At 44.0% G+C, this 23761-nt stretch overlaps 1 protein-coding gene across 1 annotated transcript in view; it reads left to right on the forward strand.

The window, feature by feature from the left end:
- The first annotated feature begins 1049 nt into the window (after positions 1 to 1049).
- The window catches only part of TNFSF11 (TNF superfamily member 11), a 43942-nt gene continuing 21230 nt past the window's right edge, over positions 1050 to 23761 (forward strand). The window contains exons 1-2 of the mRNA XM_040267192.1: positions 1050 to 1426; positions 8875 to 9042. Of these exons, the coding sequence (XP_040123126.1) occupies positions 1211 to 1426; positions 8875 to 9042 (384 nt within the window). The 5' untranslated portion in view covers positions 1050 to 1210. The remainder of the gene's footprint in view (positions 1427 to 8874; positions 9043 to 23761) is intronic.

Genomic DNA, 23761 nt, shown 5'->3' on the forward strand with positions numbered 1-23761 from the left:
TTTTCATTGGCCGGCACCTCCATTCTCTCCTACTGAAAAAGTATCAAATTCTGTGAGCAATGTTCATATTTTCATTTTCTCGCCAAGGGTACAATTCTGAAGAGAGACTTTTGAAAAGCCCTAGAAAGTTTTCCTTAGCAAGGAAACCCAACATTTAAGGCCACCTCAGCTTTGTATAGCATTCTCCTTTCCTGATTGGCAGCAGGATGGGCCCTCCTGGGTGGCCCACCTCCCAGTGTATACTCTTATTTTTAGGACAGAAAATAACTGCCAAGCGGCAGGAATGCCATATGACCCAACTGTCTTAACATCTATGGTCCTATATGTGACCTTACTGGATCCTCTCTCTGTACTATTTCTTTTTTCTTTCTTCCTTTTTTTTTAAAGTCTGACTTGGTTTCTATAAGCTTCCTGCTGCCACATTCAAAATCTGCCTCATTTAAAGCCACTTTGAGGGTGCAGAAACCAGGGTTTGGGGAAGAGGGTTCTGGTTTCCTAGGCTTGCCAAAATACATAATCAGAATCTATATTTGGAACCTGTACGCTAGAGGCTGCACCCTCAGTATTCCTGAGGATTCTTCCTGCAGAAAAAAATGGGGGGGGGGGTCGTGGGAGGGAAGAGGAGGTGAGACAGACAAGAAGGGCCTTCAGACATCACCAAGTCCGACGTTTTAAATCCTGTAGGGGAAACTGAGGCTCAGGGATGCCGACTGACTCAGGAACGCCTGTAACGTCACCTTCATCCTTGACCAAGGCATTGCCTCGCCTCTCCCCCTACCCAGCTCTTGGACTTTCAGAGAGTCCATCTCCTCGCGCTTCAGATGGCGGGCAAGTGGTGTCTGGGAACCGCTGGACCAACCCACAGCCTCCACCCCCGAGGGCCCCGACGGGGAGGGAGGAGGCCTTTGAGTGAGAGAGGCAGGGAGGGAGGGCGAAAGGAAGGAAGGGGAGCCCGGGGTGGGAGTGGAAGAGGCAGCTTCGCCTGGGGCGGGTTGGCTCGCGGGGCCAGCCCTCCCGAGGCGGTTTATAAGAGTTGGGGCGGCCGGGAGCCCTCCCCGCTGGTCCGCGCGCCCCCGGAGCAGCGCCCGGTCCTGAGCGCCCCGCGTCGAGGCCCGCCTGGCCGCGCGCCGGCTCCGCCGCCTTCGGACTTGAGGGCGCGGCAGCCCAGCCCGGGAGGGAGGCGAGCGCCCGAGCCAGGGGGCCGAGCGCCATGCGCCGCGCCAGCCGAGACTACACCAAGTACCTGCGCGGCTCCGAGGAGATGGGCGGCGCGGGCGCCCCGCACGACGGCCCGCTGCACGCCCCGCCGCCGCCCGCAGCCCCCGCGGCCGCCGCCGCCTCCCGCTCCACGTTCGTGGCCCTCCTGGGGCTGGGGCTGGGCCAGGTCGTGTGCAGCGTCGCCCTGTTCCTCTACTTCCGAGCGCAGGTGAGTGCTCGCCCCACAGGGGCGTGCGGGTGGGGCGCGCCCACCTCGACCCGCCAGCACTTGGCAGGCGGTGGCAGCACTTGGCAGCGGTAGGAATGTTTGGTCCCCCCAAGCCGGGCTTCCCCGGATCTTGCATATTCCGGAGGGGAAAGCGACTCAAAAGAGAGCGTGTGACTGCGGGGCAGCCGGGCGCGGGGCCCGGAGCGCTGGCCTCGGTCCCCGCGCGCGCAGCCCGGCCCGGCTGATGCGCTGAGGCTGGGCTCGCCCTGCGTGGTGCGTTTGAATTTCCCCCGGCGAGACCGCATTGGTCGCTCACCTCTTTTGGAAACGATTACGCACTTTTCTCCCCTTCTGTATCCTCCTTGGAGCAAAGAATGAACTTATTGATGTTCACTTAGGAACAAAATGGAGCGTCTCCAGTTAGGTGTCACCGACCGTTTCCCTTCCCACCCACCCCCCAGAGATTGAGGGGTCCTGGGGCTGGTTGCTTTGCACCGTGCCGAGGTGCGCGCGGAGCCGAAGGTCGCAGTGCGTGCGCTGCCCGCAGCCCCTGGAGCATCTGGTGGCGATGCCCAAGGCACCAGATGGACCAAAAGACAGCGCGGCCAGGGATGCCTAGTCTTAGAAGCCGGGCTCCTCTCGCTCGGGGCGAAAGAAGAGAGAAGGGCCCACGTGCCTGCCCATGAAGGTGGGCGGAGGAAGGAAGCGAGACGTGTGTGGAGGTGGTGAAGTTCTCTGCCCTGGCACAGCCTGGCGACGATCTAGCAAATAACCAAGCTTTTCAAAGATAGGGAAACCGGCTAGGGACTGGGGAGAGATAGTAGAAAGGAAAGGGTAAATTTGTAACATTATGCTTTCTGGTGGTTTGTGTTTTCTTGGAAATTGCTGTGCAGTTGCTTGGATTCATTCAAATATTCTTGTCTGGTGCTGTAAACTCTTTCTCAAAGGAAGTGGGGGGCTGACTGTGCATTTTTTTTTTTTTTATGGGAAAAGAGAGTTGGGTTTGGACTTCATTGGTTTTCAGATTCAAAGGTGATTACTAAACCAAATTGGATGCGTGAGACATGGCATTGCCTGGGTTGTACAGGTTTTTGACATGTGCCAGAGTCCTGAACTTGTCATCATAGACTTTTTGCTAAGTATTCAGTATCCACTAATTTGCATTTTGTAGAACTAGTTTGTGAACTGAGACAGAAATAGACATACTATGCACAGTATTTTAGAAAATTTGTATTTGTATATTAATAAAAATATTTTCCTATTGAGAAAGTTTTTCAGAAACTACACCTTTCAAGTAGTTTACTTGCAACGTTGTTGTTCGGTCTCTCAGTCCTGTCCCACTCTTTGCGACCCCATGGACTGCAGCAGGCCAGGCTTCTCTGTCCTTCACTGTCTCCCTCCCAGAGTTAGCTCAAACTCATGTCCATCGAGTCGGTGATGCCATCCAACCTTCTCATTCTCTGTCACACACCCCCCCCCTCTTCTCCTCGTGCCCTCAATCTTTCCCAGCATCAGGGTCTCTTAGATTACACAAATCTATATGAAAGTGATGAAACATGTTTCTTTCATTGGACTGTGCTGCAGCCAAGAATGACTGATTTATCCATTTTCTCATCCGGTATATGGTCCTGCCCCCTCCCCCATTTAATACTTATATACTGAGTGCCTGCGCTGCACACGGCACTATTCACTGGTGCGGAATACGAGTTAAGAGTCATTTAGTCAACATACAGTGCCCACCTACTGTACTGCATGCATGATGCCAGGTAATGATGGGGACTGTAACAAAAGACTTTAAATTCCTAGTCAAATAAGAGAGAAGCATTGAGAGAAGAGGCAGAAGATGCAGTCGTTCCGTCTTTTTAAATTTAACTAATTAATTAATTAATTTTTAGTTCTCGGTCCTAGGGCCTGTGAGTTCTTAGTTCCCTCACCAGGGATCAGACCCAACTCCCCTGCATTGGAAGGCCTGTGTCTTAACCACTAGGCCACCAGGGAAGCCCCAGTACTTCTCCTCTTTTATCTCTTCTAACACCTTAGCATTATGGCATTTTCATAGCAGGGATTGTGAAGTGAGTATTCAGCACTGAAAGAGCTAGGGGATGAATGGATTGTAGGGACCAGGAACAGCTTACATTGATAGGAACCATGGAAATGTGACCATTTCAAAAAGAACGACTTGCTGGGCTGTTGAAGAAACTGTTTGACTTCTTTATAGGGAGTCCCAGTATTAATGGTCTGGTGGGCTGAGAAGTCTAGCCTTCTCATGATCGTTTAGCAGTCTTGACGTCACATGGATAACATGGAAAATTTTCAACAATTTTTTCCAAAGTCCACATGTAAGTTAGTAAGCCTGGCTAGAAAAAAATTCATTTGGAGAATTTAATGTCCTCGAATTTCTGGGTACAGTTTTCCTAGATGTCATGAAGACTGGGATTCTCCAAAATTTATGCAAAATGTATTAGCCATTATGCTGAACCCAGCTTTGGGCTGCATTTTTTTTTTTTAAGTGGCCTTCTTCAGTAAAGAAGTAATATTTGGAGCAATGTTTTCATAGGAATACCCCACTAGATGTGCTTAGGTTTTGGTGAGGATGATATCTAAAGGAGATACATTCAGAAGAAGTTCCAGATGAAATAGAATGTTTGGAATTTGTTTCAAAATAATAACATGGATGCTTGTAGATGAAACCAGATGCACTGGTAACTGTTGAAACCCCGTGGTCAGTACCTGTAGGTTCAGTCTATAGTTCTTTACACTTTTGCATTTGCTGGAAGCCTTCTTTGAAAGTTCTAGCTTAGAGAATAGACCCAGTTTGACCTGATACCAGTTGAACATTTTCACTTAACATCAGTTCCTTTGGATGAGGACTTGGTACCAAATAAGAGATAGATTTTTGATTTCCACTCAGTGTGTGGGTCACTTACTTGGAATTCCTGAATGCATTTGAGTTAGAATGAAATCATCTAAATCCAGGTAACATGTTTGCAGTTTATAGTAAAAAAAGAAAAGAAAAGAAAAGAAAATGGAGCCAGTTTTATTGTTTTTGTTTAAAGTGAGAGAGGGAAGTCCTGAAAATCCTCAAGAATCACAACATTGTTAATTGGCCGTACCCCATTTAAAAAGTTAAAAAAAAAAAAGTTCAATTTAGTTTTAAATGCATTTAGAAAAATATCCCCAAATAATGTAAAAAAAAAATAAATTATAGTGACTTAAAACAAGTTTCCCTTTCTTAACTCATGTTTGAATAGTTAAAAATGAATCTGCCTCCCAAATGTTTGCAGATTGCTTGTGCCTAAATTAAGAAAAAAAAAAAAATGAAAGTACTAGATCCAGTGTAGATTGGCTTCCCCCCCACCAACCTTGCCAAAGAAAAAAGCATGTGGTTTGTGCTATATATTTACTACATAGTATTCATACTTTGGTTTACAAAGAAAAAATATCCCTTCCAAAAAGTTGCTTTTAAATATTGGTGTGTATTTAAACACACATACACACAACATCCATATAACCATATTCAAGTTTAGAACTTAGCTGTAAGATAAGTGTTTCAGAAAACTCAGTCTTTCTTCCCTTTTAACTCTTTCCCCCAAACTCCCAGCATGCACACCAACCTCCCTGGGCTGTTCTTTACCCAAGAAGGAGCCCCGTCACTACCAAAAGTCTGATGTGGAGGTGTGTGGGCTGTCGGCTTGAAAAAACAGAAAACAAAGTAGCACAGATGGCAAGCATCCTGCCTCCTTTAACCCTGCAAGTGATGAAGTTTCAGCGAAGCTTTCAGACTGAGTTACCTTCATGTGAACCACACCATCTGATAAATGTATTTTTGAAGTCCAATTTAAATCAGATATTCAAGATTCACTTAATATTTTCAGTCATTTCTAGGTACAGTGAATTCATTTGTAAGTCAGTTTACTGTGATTTGGGGATTCCCTGGTGGCTCAGACAGTGAAGCATCTGTAGGCTGTGCAGGAGACCTTGGTTCAACCCCTGGGTGGGCAAGACCCCCTAGAGAAGGGCATGGCAACTCACTCCAGTATACTTGCATGGAGAATGCTGTGGACAGGGGAGCCTGGTGGACCACAGTCCATGGGGTGCAGAGAGTCAGACATGACTGAAGCAACTTAGCATGCACGCACGTGGCTGGCCTTGCACCCCTGCACCTCTGCTCTGCTCTTTCTCCTGGTCTGCATTTGCAGGCACAGAGAGTCGCAAGGGCAGTGGACTAACAAAGACATTTGGTTGTAGATGAAAAATAAGTTCCTAAGACACTTGCACCACTGTGTTCACAGCGGCATGTTCACATCAGCCGAGACAGGGAAACACATGTCCACTGACAGATGACTAGATTAAGCAGATAGGGTACACATAGATAACAGAATAGTACTCAGCCATAAAAAGAACGAAATGATGGCATTTACAGCAACATGGATGGATCATTCTGACTGAAGTAAATAAGATAAAGACAAATACCATATGGTATCACCTATATGTGGAATCTAAAATAGGACACAAAGGAACTTATCTATGGAACAGAAATAGACTCAGACATAGAGAACAGACTTCTGGTTGTCAAGACAGAAGGTGTAAGAGGGACAGATTGGGAGTTTGGGATTAGCAGATGCAAACTGCTATACACACACACACACACACACACACACACACACACACACACACACATATATGTGTATAACTGAATCACTTTGCTCTACATTAGAAAATAATACAACATTGCAAATTCATTCAATAAAATAAAACTTAAAAATAAATTTCTAATGCATGACCCTCAAGTAAACAAAATAAGTGAGTACAATATCAAACTTAATGATGTCACACTTTCATTTGGGAAAATAATTGGTAACATTTATATATGTTTAGCTCTAAATGTGCTTCCCAGATGACTCAGTGGTAAAGAATCCACCTGCCAATCCAGGAGACGTGGGTTTGATCCTTGGGTTGGGAAGATCCACTGGAAAAGAAAATGGCAACCCACTCCAGCATTCTTGCCTGGAGAATCCCATGGACAGTAGACGGTGGGCTACAGTCCATGGGGTTGCAAAGAGTCAGATATGACTTAACGACTAAACAAGAAAAAAGCCCTAACATGAGCATCGGAAACAGTGGCTCTCACACGTTAGATACACTCGGGGAGAGAGATTCAGTTGACCTCAACTCTTACGGATATTGAATAAATTGGCCCAGGGTGGGACCTGGGCAGGGCTGTTTTTTAAGAGAGAAGAGACTAAAATCTTTGCATCATGTTTCTCTTCATTAAACCTTTAGTCATCATTGATCATATCAGTATTTTTGTGCTGGCTGTTATTACTTGTGAAAAAACTTTAAAAGTGGGTGTCCCAGGAAATTTGGAGACATTTTAATAGTAGACAATTGATATTTGTACCTTTGGTATTTGAAAGCATCACTTCTCAAACCTGAACGTGCATGAGAATCACCATGAATCTGAGTTAGAATGCAGATTCACAGGCACTGCCCAGGGTGGGGCCTAGGCATCTGCATTTCTAACAAAATCTGGCTGAGCTTGTAACCCTGAAGATGACAGGACTATACTTCCCATAGCAAGAGTCATGGGGATTACTGTTTACATCGATGGCGCTCAGCTTGTCAGCCGGGTTGGAGCTTAACCAATGTTAGGGTCCCCAGGCGTTTCCCCACTAATACCACACTGTCCCTTTAGCTCAGTGGCTTTCTGGTGGTGAGCCAACTGAGGCCTTCGCAGGAATCTTCTTTCTTGAGGTCTAAACCCAGTGACCCTTCATATCAGTTGCCCAAGCCTCTCTGGTTTTGTGGGAAACTTACTGGTATAAGTGAACTTTTTAACAGAACTGTGGAATGGAAAGCTTGCCTTATATGAAATCTCAGATATTATGATTCGTACTCATTGTCTTAAAGACATAAAAGATAAATATGGGTTGCAAGTAGTTTTGAGTCCTGAGTGACACCTCTCCCGTGATTACAGATGTTACCAATCCTTTAATTTACAAGAGTGGAATGATAACATTTGCATTGGTGGGTGCACATTTGTTGAAAGGCTATCATTTTGAGAGTTTTGGATATGGGTAGGGTACTTAGTTTACTTCTAACAGCTGGTTAATAAACCTGCACATCTTCCACTGATGTTTAGAAAGATAATTAAACCAGGGATTGAGAGACCTGGTATTAATTGACTGTGCTTTGGTTATGGTGGGCTTCCCTGGTGGCTCAGAGGTTAAAGCATCTGCCTGGAATGCAGGAGACCCGGGTTCCATCCCTGGGTCGGGAAGATCCCCTGGAGAAGGCGATGGCAACCCACTCCAGTACTCTTGCCTGGAGAATCCCATGGAGGGAGGAGCCTGGTAGGCTACAGTCCATGGGGTCGCAAAGAGTCGGACACGACTGAGTGACTTTACTTACTTACTTGGTTATGGCAAACTTACATAATTCCCCCCCGCCCGTCTCCTTTTTTTTTTTTTTTTAATCTAGCCTGTACCTAAAAAGCAAACGCACAATGAAGTACCTTGAAGTTTTTGAAAGAAGAGAATGATAAATTAAGCCACTATTATTAAAGCAATTAGACAGCTAATTACTTCTCCTCTTTACTTGGCAGTTGAAACCACTACAAAGACTCATCAGAGCCCCAGGAGGAGCTGGCAGCCAATTTTAAGAGTAATACATAAAGAAATGCTTGTGCTGGTACCTGTTGTAACTAGGCAACCAGCTGATAGCTCCGCGGGGATATTTTGGGTGAGACTATCCCACGCACTTCAAGAATTTTAGCATCCCCTCAGCATGAATATGAATAGATTGCTCATGAGCCCCCTTCACCCCAGCTGATATCAAGCATCACCAAACACATTTTCAGTCACCTTCTGACAGATGTAGCTCTCCTGTCTAAGAAAACTGGTGAGAGGTTCAACAAAAAGGGAAACTCCTTCTGGCTGCAGGTTTTCTTTGGGGCTAGGAAATGTATTTCTTGGGCTGATTAAAACACACATTGATTAAGGGAAAAGGCTAGGCAAACATGGCAGCTGAACATGATGTTAATTTCACCTGATTTATGTAGGTTTCATGCTTTGAATACCCAAGTGGGCTTCATAATCCCACCTGGCGTGCTCCTTAGGACTTAAAAGGCCTGTTCTTCCTGTACTGAACACCGGTAATTTCATTGATGCCCTTCCCCTCAGTGAGGACTTGGATAACGTCAGACAGTTTTGATAATTTCTCCATGAATTACATGTGTACGCGTGTGTTGTGGATGATAGATAGTCATAAAAACAAATTAGAAGTCAATGTTTGCACCAACTGGAGGGTAATTGTATTAACTGTTAGTTGTTGGGGACCTGCATTCATTCTTCCAAGAATGAATTCTGTTGTCTCAGTCACACTTGACTCAACAGCAGAGTGATCAGTGATAACCATTCTTACGTCCTCACACTTTTTTCCCCTCTCAGATGGATCCTAACAGAATATCAGAAGATGACACTCACTGCATTAATAGAATTTTCAAGCTCCATGAAAACACGGATTTGCAAGACACAGCCCTGGAGAGTCAAGACTCCAAATTAATACCTGATTCGTGTAAGAGAATTAAACAGGCTTTTCAAGCAGCTGTGCAGAAGGTGAGTCCACATTGAGATGATAAGTCAAGGGCCCTCATGGACTCTACTAATGCTGAAAATTAAAATTGGCTGAGTGCTGTTGACTTTGTTCTTTTTTATTTTAATAATTTGTAAGAGAGCTAAAGAGAATTTTTTTTGAGGGATTAGCAGAATCCTTTTGAAGTTGGTAGTGGTTAATTGGGCTTCCCTGGTGGCTCAGATGGTAAAGAATCTGCCTATAATGCACGAGACCTGAGTTCCATCCCTGGGTCAGGCAGATCCTCTGGAGAAGGGAATGGCAACCCACTCTAGTATTCTTGCCTGGAGAATCCCACGGACAGAGGAGCCTGGAGGGCTACAGTCCAGGGGTTGCAAAGAGTCGGACATGACCGCGTGGTTAATTATAGTGACCAGCGGTGTTCATGCAAATATTTTTTCCTTTCTCTCTTTCTCTCCCTTCCTCTCTCTCTCTCTTTCTCTTATTTTGGAGGAGGCATTTAAATTCACTCTGGAAAGAAGGACAGGGATGGTTTGTGGTAGTCAGTGAGTCAGTGTGCTAGTTTGAAATCCCTGCCTTAGAAACCATTCTCTCTGCTCAAGGATTCTCTACTGGCTACTTCCTTTAAGTTGGGTTTTGGGATGGGAAGACCCCCTATTCCTCATCTGTGTGTGGATCCAGGGTTCTGTGGAGAATAAGTATTAGCTGGTCCTCTGTTGTTATTTGACTTGTGGGGGGAAGTGAAGCAGAGCAGGAGTTGATGTTGGGGGAGAGGAAATTCTCTGGTCCTTTTCTGATTTTCCAGGAGGGCTGAGTGAAAAGGGAGGGGATGGGGACACAGAAGACAAATGACTTCTCTACACTGACAGCCTCCGTGGAGAAACGCTGGAATAACTGCCTGTTTTGTTTTCCTGGGTATGGTCCCTTGAGAATTCTGCAGCCTTGGCATTATTTTACTTACTGACTCCAGCAAGAACTGGGTAGAGCCCCCTGATTCCAGGGGGTGCCCATGCATCCATGTTGCTGTCTCGCATAACACATCTGATGGGTTCTTGCGTCTGCTCGGACATCCCAACCTCTAGTTTGCAGCTCCCCGGGCTATCTCTGATCATCTCATAGTAAATTCTAAATTTCTCAAATACCTCAAACCTAAGTTGAAATTTGAGTTTTTTTTTTTTTTTCTAATTCACAAGTAGTAATCAAATTTTTAAAAAAGAGGATATGTATTGGATATAGAGGTAGGGAGAGATAAAACTGTTTTGTATAATAACCCTTCAGGCTAGTATTTGCTATATTTCAACAAATTTAAGATACCACAAATTTTCAACTTACGTTATTATTTCATGCATCACAAAGAGAGAAAAAAAATTGACTAAAGAATTAAACATAATCATTATAGATTCTAGTTGCATCCAGTTCAGAGATTCTGAAATATAAAAATATATATATCATAGGATCAAGGAAGTATATATCATTCTAATATCTATAAGAATGTTGTTTAAAAAGATTGCATTTTCATTATATTTAGGGTGTAGGTGCTTAGCCTTATGCAGTAGATGCCTATTTTAAAATGTATGTTTAAATTTGATCTTTTGATCTTCTATTGTAATTTTTGAGCTATTTAGTAACAATAATTCCATTAGTCTAATTCATTTTTAAATGTTCTACAGCATTTTTTCTTTTTTTGCTTTTGCAAAAAATTAAACTACTAAAAACAAGAGAAAAATGAATAACTTCTGATTTTTCACTATTGGAAGCAATTGGAAATTGCAGGACTACTGTACTGTATTTACCTCATCTTAAGTTAGGTGGCACAGCGATAAAGAACCCGCCTGCCAATGAGGAGATGTGAGAGAGATGGGTTCGATCCCTGGGTCAGAAAGATTCCCCTGGAGGAGGGCATGGCAACCCACTCCAGCATTCTTGCCTGGAGAATCCCATGGACAGAGGAGCCTGGCGGGCTACAGACTATAAGCTTGCAAAGTGTCAAACACGACTGAAGAAGCGACTTAGCACGCTCTCTTTATCTTTTTAATCATGTATATTTGTGGGAGAAGTTGTAGCATGTGAAGTAAGACATGTGAAATTGTAGCATGTGAAGTCAGACTTATGTTTGAATAAATGTGATCTTGGGAAAGTACTTAATATTTCTTCACTCTGGCTTCCTCATCTTTAAAAACTAGAGTTCACAATCCCTCTGTAATAGGATTGTGGTTGATTTGAATCAAAGATATAAAGGACCTAAGCACAGTCCTGGAAATAGAGGACATTTAATGCACTCATTAAATGTTTATATATTACTTTACCACCATTGTTACTAATTCATTGTTATTGTTGATGACTTAATCAAAGACATTTTTTAATGCTCTATCTTAGAGCACGTTTGATCATTTTTCTAAAATTGCATTAAAACAATGCAAACACTGAAGCAGGTTGCAGAAATCCACTGTGATGTTTTTATTACTAGCAACACTAAATGTATTAAGTACATATTATCCTTAGGAAACTTCCAGGTCTATTTAAGACTTAGACTTGATTTAAATAATGCAGTAATTTAGCATATAGAGAGCCTGTTCTTAAGACATTTATAAGTTGTGTTGTGAAGGACAGTATATTAGGGGAAGAAAGGCATAACATTTGCAAGACCCTTGATTTTAAATTATCTTCAAAAATTCTGATCCACACTGGGAAAAGGGGACTTACTGAGCTATACACTGTGAAATCTAACACTCAATTTGCTGTTGTTGATTTAGAATATGATGTTAGTTTTGGGTATACAGTGATGTGGTTTAGTTATTTTTCCCACATTGTAGCCCATTATAGATTATTACAAGATGTTCAATATAATTCCCTGTGCTCTTTTATGTATAGTAGTTTGTATCTGTTAATCCAGTACTCCTAATTTGCTCCTCCTTTCTTTTATCCCTTTGGTAACTATGAGTTTATTTTCTGTCTGTGAGTTTATTTCTGTTTGTTTATAGATTTATTTGTATTATTTTCTAGATTCCATGTATAAGTGATATAATATTAAGAAAGAAATGAAATACTGCCATTTGTAGCAAGATGGATGGGCCTAGAGAATATATATAGTGAAGTAAGTCAGACAGAGAAAGACAAATTCTAATTCATTTTTATTATTTTGTTCTATGTTTCATTTTTGTTAGTCTGCTTTTAATCCTGCCTCTGAGATATTGAGTAACCTATCTATAAACAACAATTACATGTACTAGAGGTAATGTATTAGTTCAAAACTGAACCCCTAATTAAGGTAATTCTGGTTATATAAATGATTGCTTCCAAATTTTCTATTTAGATCAACATATATTGAACCTCCTTATAATGGAAAGAAGACAAACTTTTAATTTCATTGGTTGGTACCCTGGTCCTTAAAAATTATACTTTGGGTTTCTTCTGGGAAAATGAGTATGCAAAATCAGCCAAGATAATTTAGAAAATAAGTAATATTAAGATCTGAATGCTTTTCTCCAGTTTGACACACTCTTTAGTATCCTCCGTGGTCTTGCTCAGGTCCCTCCATATTACTTATGGGCATGCAAGGATGATTCATTTTAACAGGTCAAAGAAGAAAAACATTATCATTTGCTAGATACTGAGAAGTGAGTGACAAAATTTTGCACATATTTCTGATGTTTAAAATCCATTAGAAAGTAGAACTAGTTGGATTCTTGATGTTATCCTAAATAGCTCAAACTAAAAGTTAGCTAATGATGAAAAATAGGAGCATTTCTCTCACTATCAGGAACACAACAAAGATATCCACGGTCCCCATGTTATTTAACATTGTTCAGAATGTGCTAGCAAATGCAATTACATATAAGAATGAAATAAAATATAGAGAAGGTAGAATTTGAATGTGATGTGCTTGTATACCTGGGAAAATTCAAAGGAACTGAGAGGCTGCAAGAAAAATAAATCAGTTTACAAAAGTAATAGGTAATAATAGCTGTCCCCATTTCAAACAATAATTAGAAAACATGAATGAAAGATTTCATTCATAATTTTTAAAAAGCCCTAAAAATTCATTTAACAAGGAATATACAAAGCTTATGAAAATAAAACTAGAAAACTCTACAGAGACATTTAAAATAGGATTGGATAATGTAAAGATGGAACTATGCAAAGTCATAATCCATAAAAGAGAACAAATGCCTTAAAGTAGACCTCATTGCATGTGTGTGAATATGATTGTGTATATATATATAATTTAATATAATATAAATTATTTTGTATAAGTGGGTATAGTTTAGGTTATTGTACACCTGTGGTGGATTCATGTCAATCTATGCCAAAACCAATACAGAATTGTAAAGTAAAAATTAAAAATAAATAAATAAATAAATAAATAAAAGAATGGAATTAGGACAGTTTGTTTGCTATTTTTTAAAAGTGATAGTGTTACCTCATGTCTTGCATGCACGCTAAGTTACTCCAGCTCAGTTCAGTTCAGTCGCTCAGTTGTGTCTGACTCTTTGTGACCCCCATGAATCGCAGCACGCCAGGCCTCCCTGTCCATCACCAACTCCCGGAGTTCACTCAGACTCACGTCCATCGAGTCCATGATGCCATCCAGCCATCTCATCCTCTGTCGACCCCTTCTCCTCCTGCCCCCAATCCCTCCCAGCATCAGAGTCTTTTCCAATGAGTCAACTCTTCACATGAGGTGGCCAAAGTACTGGAGTTTCAGCTTTAGCATCATTCCTTCCAAAGAAATCCCAGGGCTGATCTCCTTCAGAATGGACTGGTAGGACTCTCAAGAGTCTTCTCCAACGCCACAGTTCAAAAGCATCAATTCTTCGGCACTCAGCTTTCTTCACAGTCCAACTCTCACATCCATACATGACAACTGGAAAAACCATAGCCTTGACTAGATGGACCTTTGTCGGCAAAGTAATGTCTCTGCTTTTGAATATGCTATCTAGGTTGGTCATAACTTTTCTTCCAAGGAGTAAGCTTCTTTTAATTTCATGGCTGCAGTCACCATCTGCAGTGATTTTGGAGCCCAAAAAGATAAAGTCTGACACTGTTTCCACTGTTTCCCCATCTATTTGCCATGAAGTGATGGGACCAGATGCCATGATCTTCCTTTTCTGAATGTTGAGCTTTAAGCCAACTTTTTCACTCTCCCCTTTTACTTTCATCAAGAGGCTTTTTAGTTCCTCTTCACTTTCTGCCATAAGGGTGGTGTCATCTGCATATCTGAGGTTATTGATATTTCTCCCAGCAATCTTGATTCCAGCTTGTGTTTCTTCCAGTCCAGTGTTTCTCATGATGTACTCTGCATAGAAGTTAAATAAGCAGGGTGACAGTATACAGCCTTGATGCACTCCTTTTCCTATTTGGAACCAGTCTCTTGTCCCATGTCCAGTTCTAACTGCTGCTTCCTGACCTGCATACAGATTTCTCAAGAGGCAGGTCAGGTGGTCTGGTATTCCCATCTCTCTCAGAATTTTCCACAGTTTATTGTGATCCACACAGTCAAAGGCTTTGGCATAGTCAATAAAGCAGAAATAGATGTTTTTCTGGAACTCTCTTGCTTTTTCCATGATCTAGAGGATGTTGGCAATTTGATCTCTGGTTCCTCTGCCTTTTCTAAAACCTGCTTGAACATCTGGAAGTTCATGGTTCATGTATTGCTGAAGCCTGGCTTGGAGAATTTTGAGCATTACTTTACTAGCGTGTGAGATGAGTGCAATTGTGTGGTAGTTTGAGCATTCTTTGGCATTGCCTTTCTTTGGGATTGGAATGAAAACTGACCTTTTCCAGTCCTGTGGCCACTGCTGAGTTTTCCAAATTTGCTGGCATATTGAGTGCAGCACTTTCACAGCATCATGGTGTTCAACTCTTTGCGACCCCATGGACTGTAACCAGCCAGGCTCCTCTGTCCATGGGATTCTCCAGGCAAGAATACTGGAGTGGGTTGCCATTCCCTTCTCCAGGGGATCTTCCCAACTCAGTGCTCGAACCCAGGTCTCCTGCACTGCAGGAGGATTCTTTACCATTTGAGCCACTGGGGAGGCCCGCAGGATGAGTAGAACTTTTTATTAATTTCACATTTATTTTTGTTGTGCTATAGTATTTTACATGTTATTCATGGGTAACAATGTTACACATAAGTAATCCTTTTTAACGAATAAGAAGCTGTCATAATATACCATTGTGTGTTTGAAAATAGAAGATGCCATTTTTTCCCTGACAAGAGACTCTTTAGGCAAAAGGTGCGTGCTGTTCATATCTTATCATTAGAGTCAAGCAGTGTTCATGAAGGGTGCTGCTGTGCTAGGCACTTTGCTATAACTTCTCCAATAACCAATGATTTACCTTTCCCCTGACGTGAAGTGGAAGTTGCTCAGTTGTGCCCTACTCTTTGCAACCCCATGGACTATACAGTCCATGGAATTCTCCAGGCCAGAATACTGGAGTGGGTAGCCTTTCCCTTCTCCAGGGGATCTTCCCGACCCAGGGATGGAACCCAGGTCCCCTGCATTGCAGGCGGATTCTTTACCAGCTGAGCCACATTACCTTGGCAAATAGTGATTTGCCAAATATGTTATCCTCTAATAAGGATTATTGGTTAATGTGACAGCCTGCACATCTTGCCAGAATAATCAGACTTCTCATTGCTCTGGCTGATGCTAAAAATAGAACAGCAGGCACGCATAGGTAAGTGTGACTCTTAGTTTCAGTTCTAATGTAGATATTGGGTGAACCCGTGAGACAAAATGACATTGGCGGCTGCAGTCATTACTGAGAGCTCGCCCCATCCAGTGGTAACAAATGCTAGACATAAGCACAGTATCACATTCTATGTGTGCAAAAACTGGTGTTTACCCAGCCCGTCTTTGGTCAGACTAGTAATGCTGTTTTTCTCCCTTTTTTTGTTCGTGGCTGGGTTTTCTTGGCTTTTTTTCCCCTTTAGCACAGAACTCTGAAAGCCTCTTAGTGATCCAGCTCTACAAACCACAATTTACGAAGTCTGTCATAACAGTCTATGACAATAAAGAAAACACTAGCACAAATACGGTGTCCAATTTATAAAGCAGTTCTTGTTCCGGCTTTGGTGGCCTCTCTGGCCTCTGCCAGGCTGAAGAGCGATGTGGGCGCTCAGGCCTGAGCAGGGGTGCATGGCCCTCAGACCTCCCGGCCAGGCTCAGTTTATACACTATTTATATATCCTGAGACCTGGGAGGTAACTCTACTTGATGTTACTGTTAAGTTTAAGTGTTAGTCGCTCAGTCGTGTCTGACTCTTTTTGACCCAGTAGACTGTAGCCCCCCAGGCTCCTCTGTCCGTGGGATTCTCCAGGCAAGAATACTGGAGTGGGTTGTCATGCCCTCCTCCAGGGGCTCTTCCTGACCCAGGGATTGAACCCGGGTCTGTTAGGACTCCTACATTGACAGGCTAGTTCTTTAACCCTGGGAAGCTCTGATGTTTCTATGCTTGCTTGCTAATTTCACTTTGGGTACCTGTTTGTGAAAAACTTCCCGAAACTTATTTTGAAGTGTATCTGAAAGGGTGATATGGGGCAGAGAATCCATATACAAATTATATCAGTCACCTTGTTCGCCAGTGTGAAGGTCTCAGTGCATTCAAGGTGACCCTCTAGGATGTGGGAAGGAAGGATGGTGACTGACATGTATGCGTGCGTGCATGCTAAGTGGCTTGGGTGGTGTCCCACTCTTTGTGACCCTGTGGACTGTAGCCTGCCAGGCTCCTCTGTCCATGGGATTCTCTGGCAAGAATACTGGAGTGGGTTGCCATGCCCTTCTCCAGGGTATCTTCCTGACCTAGGGATTGAACTGGCATCTCTTACATCTACCTGCATTGCTAGGCGGGTTCTTTACCACTAGCTCCACCTGGGAAGCTCTTACATGTATATGTATTTTTTAATATTAGCTTTAGACTGTTTTTGTGAATATTTTATAATATATCTAATATTCAACAATATTTTAATATTTAAGTAAAAAATATGTAAGTTTGAGAGCATTGAATTTTTTCCTTCTCTCAAGAAACTGCACAATCAGAAATGTTTAGAGGTCTTAGAACAAAACTGCAGCTCCATCAGGACAAGAGCTGTACCTTTTGCTCACATTTGAATATATCACATCTGACTTAGACTCAAGATGGAAGGAAAAAAAGGACTGATGACTTCTTAAATTCTGTAAACTAATTTTTAATTAAACATGGGTCATTGATCAATTCATAAAGCCATTCATAAAGTTATAAGCCTGATTTTCATTTATTGGTTGTCTTACCAGTGGTATAGTTGGTAATTGTTACTATTATAGCCTGAAGCAATAATGCCTCCATTGTTGCTGTTGTTAAGTTGCTAAGTCCAGCTCTTTGTGACCCCATGAACTGCAGCACACCAGGCTTCCCTGTCCTCCACTATCTCCTGGACTGTGTTCAGATACATGTCCATTGAGTTGATGATGCTATCTAACCGTCTCATCTTCTGCTGCCCTCTTCTCCTTTTGCCTCTATGCAATCATATTTTGTTGAAGGTTATCTTCAGCTGAACTTCTTGCTTTCATCATGGTTTCGGCCCCTTCATGGCCTGTAACCTATATAGGGGCAGGGCTCTGATGGGAACTGATAACACGGCTCTGGCTTCTTATATGCTCTTACAAAACTCTCTATTTCACCCCAGAATATAAAAGCCAGTGGCAATGACTACCAATAAATTATGTTGTTAGCACATTCCTACCTAACCATTTCATGGAGTCAGGAGGTCAATGAACCTCAAAAGATTTACCAAAAATGGGGAGTCAGACCAGAGTTATAAACACCGAACAATTGATTCTTACCTGGAATTCTTATTTTCTTCCCCAGGAATCAGCACATTAGTTGATCTCCTTCAGGGTTTACAATGTGAAACTATCTCCTGATACTGAGAATGATGTAGCCAGAGATTTGCAGTCTTTTGATCCTGGTCGTACGTTCACTGTTCTTTAGTACAGTCTGTGCTGCTGTAACAGAGAGACCCATCACTCAGTGGAAGAAACAAGATAGAAGTTTTTTCTCTTATGTGCAGAAATCTAAAGGTGCAAGTTCAGGGCTGGCAGGAAGGCACCTCCATCCTCAACAGGTACTTTCATCTCTGGATCCAAGTTGTGGTCTCCATACATTGTCATTCCCAGAAAGTGGAAAGGGAGAAAGAAAGGGTTGAGGCGGTACTTGGAAGCTGAGACATCATCATTTCTAGTAGTGTCTTATTGTCTGGAACTTACTCATAAGCAGACACTTGGATGCGAGGCGGGCTGCACGTTGTCGTTTCTGGTTTAGCAGCTGTTGGCACCAAAGTTGGACAGAAGAGGGTTGCCTGTCACTAGTTGTAAAGAGGAAAGGATGGATTCTAAGAGGACAATGACTGGTCTCCGATATTCACTAAATCCTATTTAGGCAGGAAAGTGGGCTCACTATGTGAACAAGAGTACATATTTTTTACTTAAATATTAAACTCTATGTATATGCTGCTGCTGCTAAGTCGCTTCAGTCATGTCCGACTCTGTGTGACCCCAGAGACAGCAACCCACCAGGCTCCCCCATCCCTGGGATTCTCCAGGCAAGAACACTGGAGTGGGTTGCCATTTCCTTCTCCAATGCATGAAAGTGAAAAGTGAAAGTGAAGACGCTCAGTCGTGTCCGACCCCATGGACTGCAGCCCACCAGGCTCCTCCGTCCATGGGATTTGAGAGGCAAGAGTACTATGTATATACAAATATACAAAAAATTGGAACAGTCAAGATTTTATTTTCTAAAAGTTAAAGTACTTTAGGATTACTTAGATTCCAAAAGAGAGAGAAATTTGAAAGTAGATTGAACAGCATGCATCTTTCTGAGGAACTTCCAAAGGTTTGTTTAATCCTATGCATCTGAGATCTTTGAATAAATTTTAATTCTCACTTTCCCAGTTTTCGGTAGGTTTACCAGAAAGTTCATCAGACTGAGTGGTTGTTTTTTCCATCTGTAAAGCCGATTCCTTAGAATTCCAATGTCAATTATTACAGGAAACATATTTCTACTTTTAAAACTAAAGTCCATAAAAAAGCAAGTAAAACTGAGTAGATCCTAACTACTTATGAAATTATAAGCATTGCAGTTGTTGTATAGACATTATTTTTCATTTGCTTTTTAGTTAAATTCACATGACAAAAACAAGGGGAAAAATTAAACCCCATTCATTATCTCTTTGCCTTTGTATATAAGAGTATGTGTCCCAAGAAAGTTTCTTGTAAACCCACAAGGCAGCTTGGGGTTTGGGGGCACTGACGTTCCCAAGTCAAGATGTTAGTCATGTAGTGGTTTTCCAATGGGATTTCATCTCTGCCATAACAGTTTTGGGAACTGCAATTCAATCAACCCCAATCATATCTAGCATTTATAAAAGCTGCCTTTATGGGAAAGCCAAAGCACGACCCACAGAATTTTCCTACAAAACCAAGCCATCTACTGGTTTTTGTCCAACAACGACCCATTAGCTGTGATGGGCTCAGTCACAGGGGAGACCCAGGGCAAAAGGTAGGAGGGTTTGCAAAAGGGAAATAACCAGTGAGTGGTGTTGTAGGAGTTGGGCTTATCTTTATGCCAGAACTACTCCAGGGTAGAAGAAAAGATATTCTGGCTTGACCTTAGAAAAGAAAACGGAAGACCAAGGGCATGCCTAGAAGAGGAGCATCTCATTGTGTGACACAGGCTCCTGGGCTGCAAGTCCAGAAGTCAGTAAGACTGAGGGTCCTCAGTGGGAGGGGACCTGGTGAAGGAGGCTTGGATTGCTCCACCAGGAGCGGCTCATCCTCGGAGAGGGCCAGCCTGCGGAGCTGGAGAGAATGATGTGCCCTTGAGCAGCATTTCCCAAGTCTGACTTGATCTTAAAAATCACTTGGGCAGCTTGTTTAAAACAAAAATGAAAGGCTCCCAGATCTGCTACAAAGATTCTCATTTGGTAGTTCAGGAGTAGACTCTATGATTTGGGAAATCTTTCTTAGAAGGGCTGGTCTGTTTTCGGGAAGGCTTCAGGGTAAATACTGACCAAAGAGGTGTTCTAAGCCTCTTACGGAGAAGGACACGGCAACCCACTCCAGTATTCTTGCCTGAAGAATCCCATGGACAGAGGAGCCTGGCAGGCTGCAGTTCGTGGGGTCTCAAGAGTTGGGCACGACTTAGTGACTAAACCACCATCAAGCGTCTTTGGAAGAGATGAGAGCCGCTGGGGGACAGGGAAGCCACTGGTGAATGACAGGACTATATTTGAGAAGCAGGGTTCAGCCTGTGTGGTCCGGAGAAGACGGGTCTTGGAAGTCGCACAGAACTCTCTATGTCTGTCTCAGTCGTGTCTGACTCTTTGCAACCCCATGGACTGTAGCCCGCCAGGCTCCTCTGTCCACGGGATTTTTCAGGGTTCTCATAACCTCCTCCGTGATCCTCCCGACCCAGGGATCAAACCCAGGTCTCCTGAGGCCTCTGCATTGGCAGGTAGACTCTTGACCACTGCACTACCTGGGAAGCCCATATCTGAGATGACCAGGCAGCAAATATTTGCTTGAACTTTTCAAGATTCAAGGTCTGCGAGGTCCATCCTCACATAGCTTCCTTATCACTAGGGTGCTCCCTCAGTTCTCAGGTTTAGCTCTTTGAGGGCGCTAGGTGGTGGTGGTAGTGATGGTGGTGGTATTGTAGCAGAAGCAGCAGTAAAAATAATCATGACAGTTGTAAACCGTAACGCTCATATTCATCAGAAACTTGATGAACTCAGAACCTTTTCTCCTCCATGCATATATCTGCTTCTCATCTGATCGACCCTTTGGTGGTGAAGGACAGAGCCATCATCTCCATCACCCCAAATCAGAAGTCAGGAGATGGTCTTACAGGCTTCCTCTAACTTTCTTACCTCATCCTCACCTTGTGGGTTCTGTCTCCTTCCTAAACTTTCTAGCATTGCTCTCCGTGCTGTGTCATGACCTTTGGCCCCTCAGTACAGGCGTCACCATCCCCATCATCACCGTTCACCTGGACCACTGCCAGGCGGCCGCCCTGCCCTATCACACTGCCTCTAGCCCACCCTCTCTACAACTCAGCGATTTCTCAGATGCCAGTTGGAACCTGTCACTTGCTTTCCTGCTTACGAAAATCCTTCAGTGGACCCTTGTAGTCCTCAGGATAAAGTCTGAGCTGCTGAAGATGGAACACCAAGCCTTCTGTGTTCTGAGACCCTCCTTCCAACCTCCGCCTCTCCAGCCTCATTATCCTCTGGCTCCATCTCCTCCCCCTCCTAGGCTGTGCTCAGCGGCCCCACCTCAGTAAAGGGTTAGAAGCTCCCTAACCTGGCTGTGCCCGTCCCCATCGGCCACTTCCTACCTCCTTGCTGTGACTGTAAGCACAGTGAGGGCAGAGAGGATGTTGGTCCTGGATGCAGAGCATCTTGGCCTCCTGCAGGACACCCTGCCCTTGCAGCCACTGGCGAGCTCTGCGGAGTGGACGGCTAGGTGGATGGATGAAGTATAGGTCTTTGTGCGTGTTCCGTATGTGCCATCCCAGGCTTCTCTGTGTACAGTTTTTATTTGTCTTTCAAAATTTAGCTCAACCATTTCTTCACACACAAAAAGGTGAAAGTGTTCATCGCTCAGTTGTGGCCAACTCTTTGTGATTCCGCGGACTGTAACCCATCAGGCTCCTCTGTCTATGGGATTCTCCAGACAAGAATACTGGAGTGGGTTGCCATTTCCTTCTCCGGGGGATCTTCCCCATCCAGGAATTGAACCTGGGTCTCCTGCATTGACAGGCAGATTCTTTACCACCTGAGCCACCAGGGAAGCCCCCAGTGATGCCTGCCTGACCACCTTTGGGGTAGGAACCTCTGTGATGCACACCTGGGGCTTCTTGTATTCACCCCAGCATAGCATCGACTCCAGGGGCCTGGTGCTGGCTGGACACACCCAAATGCAAGCTTTCCAAGGGCAGAGACTCTGTGATGTTTTGTTTCTCTACCCAGTGGCAGGTACGCAGTTGGTGCTCAAGGAATGTTTAAAGAACCAGCTTAAAGAATTTATGAGTGATCTGTGCTCAGCCCTGCTCTTGATGTCATCAAGCAGATGATGGTTTAATATTGCCGGAAGCTGGCCACATTATCAGTGCCTGGAAGATTCCCCTTAAGGGCTGGAGGGCGTTCCCAAGCGTGGTTCTTTAAGGCATGAGCATGACAGGGACTGTGAGGCTGGAGAACCCGCATGGCCAACCTCTCCCCTCCCTCCCTGGCCTCACTAGTCCACAGCGGCTGGCCTGGTACCTCTGTCCCACTTCGAGCTCCGTTCCTAGCAGTCAGGGATACTGTGGGGAGAGATTATGCAAATAACCTTCTTGGGGGGGTGGCGGGAGTGGGGATGAGTCTTTGTGGATGTCAGAAACTCCGCCAGTGTGAGGTGGCATGATTATGTTGAAAAGTGGCAGAAGAGGACTTCTCTGGCGGTCCGGTGCTTGAGAACCCACCTGCTGATGCAAGGCACAGGGTCGATCCTGGAAGATTCCGCAAGGCATGGGGCGACTAAGCCACGCGCCACAGCTGTTGAACCTGTGCTCTAGAGCCCAGGAGGCACGGCTCCTGGAGCCTGTGTGCAGTAGAGCCCGTGCTCTGCACCGAGAAGCCTCCGCCGCGAGAAGCCCTCGCACCACAGCGAAGAGTAGCCCCCGCTTGCTGCAGCTGGAGAACAGTCTGAGCACAGCAACAAAGGCCCCGGCTGGCCAGAAGGAAACAATGACTTAATTAATCAAAAAAATAAAAGTGGCAAAAGAGAGCAGAGATGCAGTAAATAGCACAGTTAGCCCAAGACGCTGCACTGCAGTTAGTCGGCTAAGCCCTTAGATGAAACTTTGGAACAAGTACCCAAGTGCAAGACATTTTAAAATGGAGCTCTTTATGAAGACTAATATTGCTGTCATAAGGCTACTTTATGAAAACTCGAGGGGACCTTTAACTGTAGCAGAAACTTCCTCATTTAAACCATGAAGGTTAAACAATAAAAACTAATTTTCTATTCCCAGTATAGCCATCGCCCAGCCAGGAAGGCATCACTCTGCTTTAGGAAAACAAGGGCACTGTATTCTTCAGCCCTTTGGTGGGTAGAGTCCATTATCTGTGTGCAAAGACATGTCTTTTCCAATCAGCAGCCTCTTCTGGGAGAAATGAGCCCCCACTCACCAGCTGTACTTAGTTGGGGAGGAGGACACTGTCTACATCTTGGTAAAGCTCTTCCCTGAGAATTTCCAGGGATGGTCATGGCTGGGGTGGGTGATTCAGTGAGGAGACAGAGATGAGGAGATTCAGAATGGGGTGCGTGAGGGCGGAGAGGTAGAACCCTTGTTTGGCTTTGAGGGATTTTTTTTTTTAGTTGGAGGATAGTTGCTTTATAGTTGGAAGGACTGATGCTGAGGCTGAAACTCCAGTATTTTGGTCATCTTATGTCAACAGACAACTCATTGGAAAAGCCCCTGACGCTAGGAAAGATTGAGGGCAGAAGAAGAGGGTGTCAGAGGACGAGATGGCTGGATGACATCACTGATGCAAGGGACATGAACTTGGGCAAGCTTCAGGAGATGGTGCGGGACAGGGAGGCCTGGTGTGCTGCAGTCCACGGGGTCTCAGAGTTGGACATGGCTGGGCAACTGAACAGCAACAGTTGCTTTATGAAGTCATGTTAGTTTCTGCTGTACTGCAAAGTGAACAGTTAT

The sequence above is a fragment of the Oryx dammah genome, unplaced genomic scaffold, assembly GCF_014754425.2.
Source record: "Oryx dammah isolate SB20612 unplaced genomic scaffold, SCBI_Odam_1.1 HiC_scaffold_24, whole genome shotgun sequence".
Lineage (NCBI taxonomy): Eukaryota > Metazoa > Chordata > Mammalia > Artiodactyla > Bovidae > Oryx > Oryx dammah.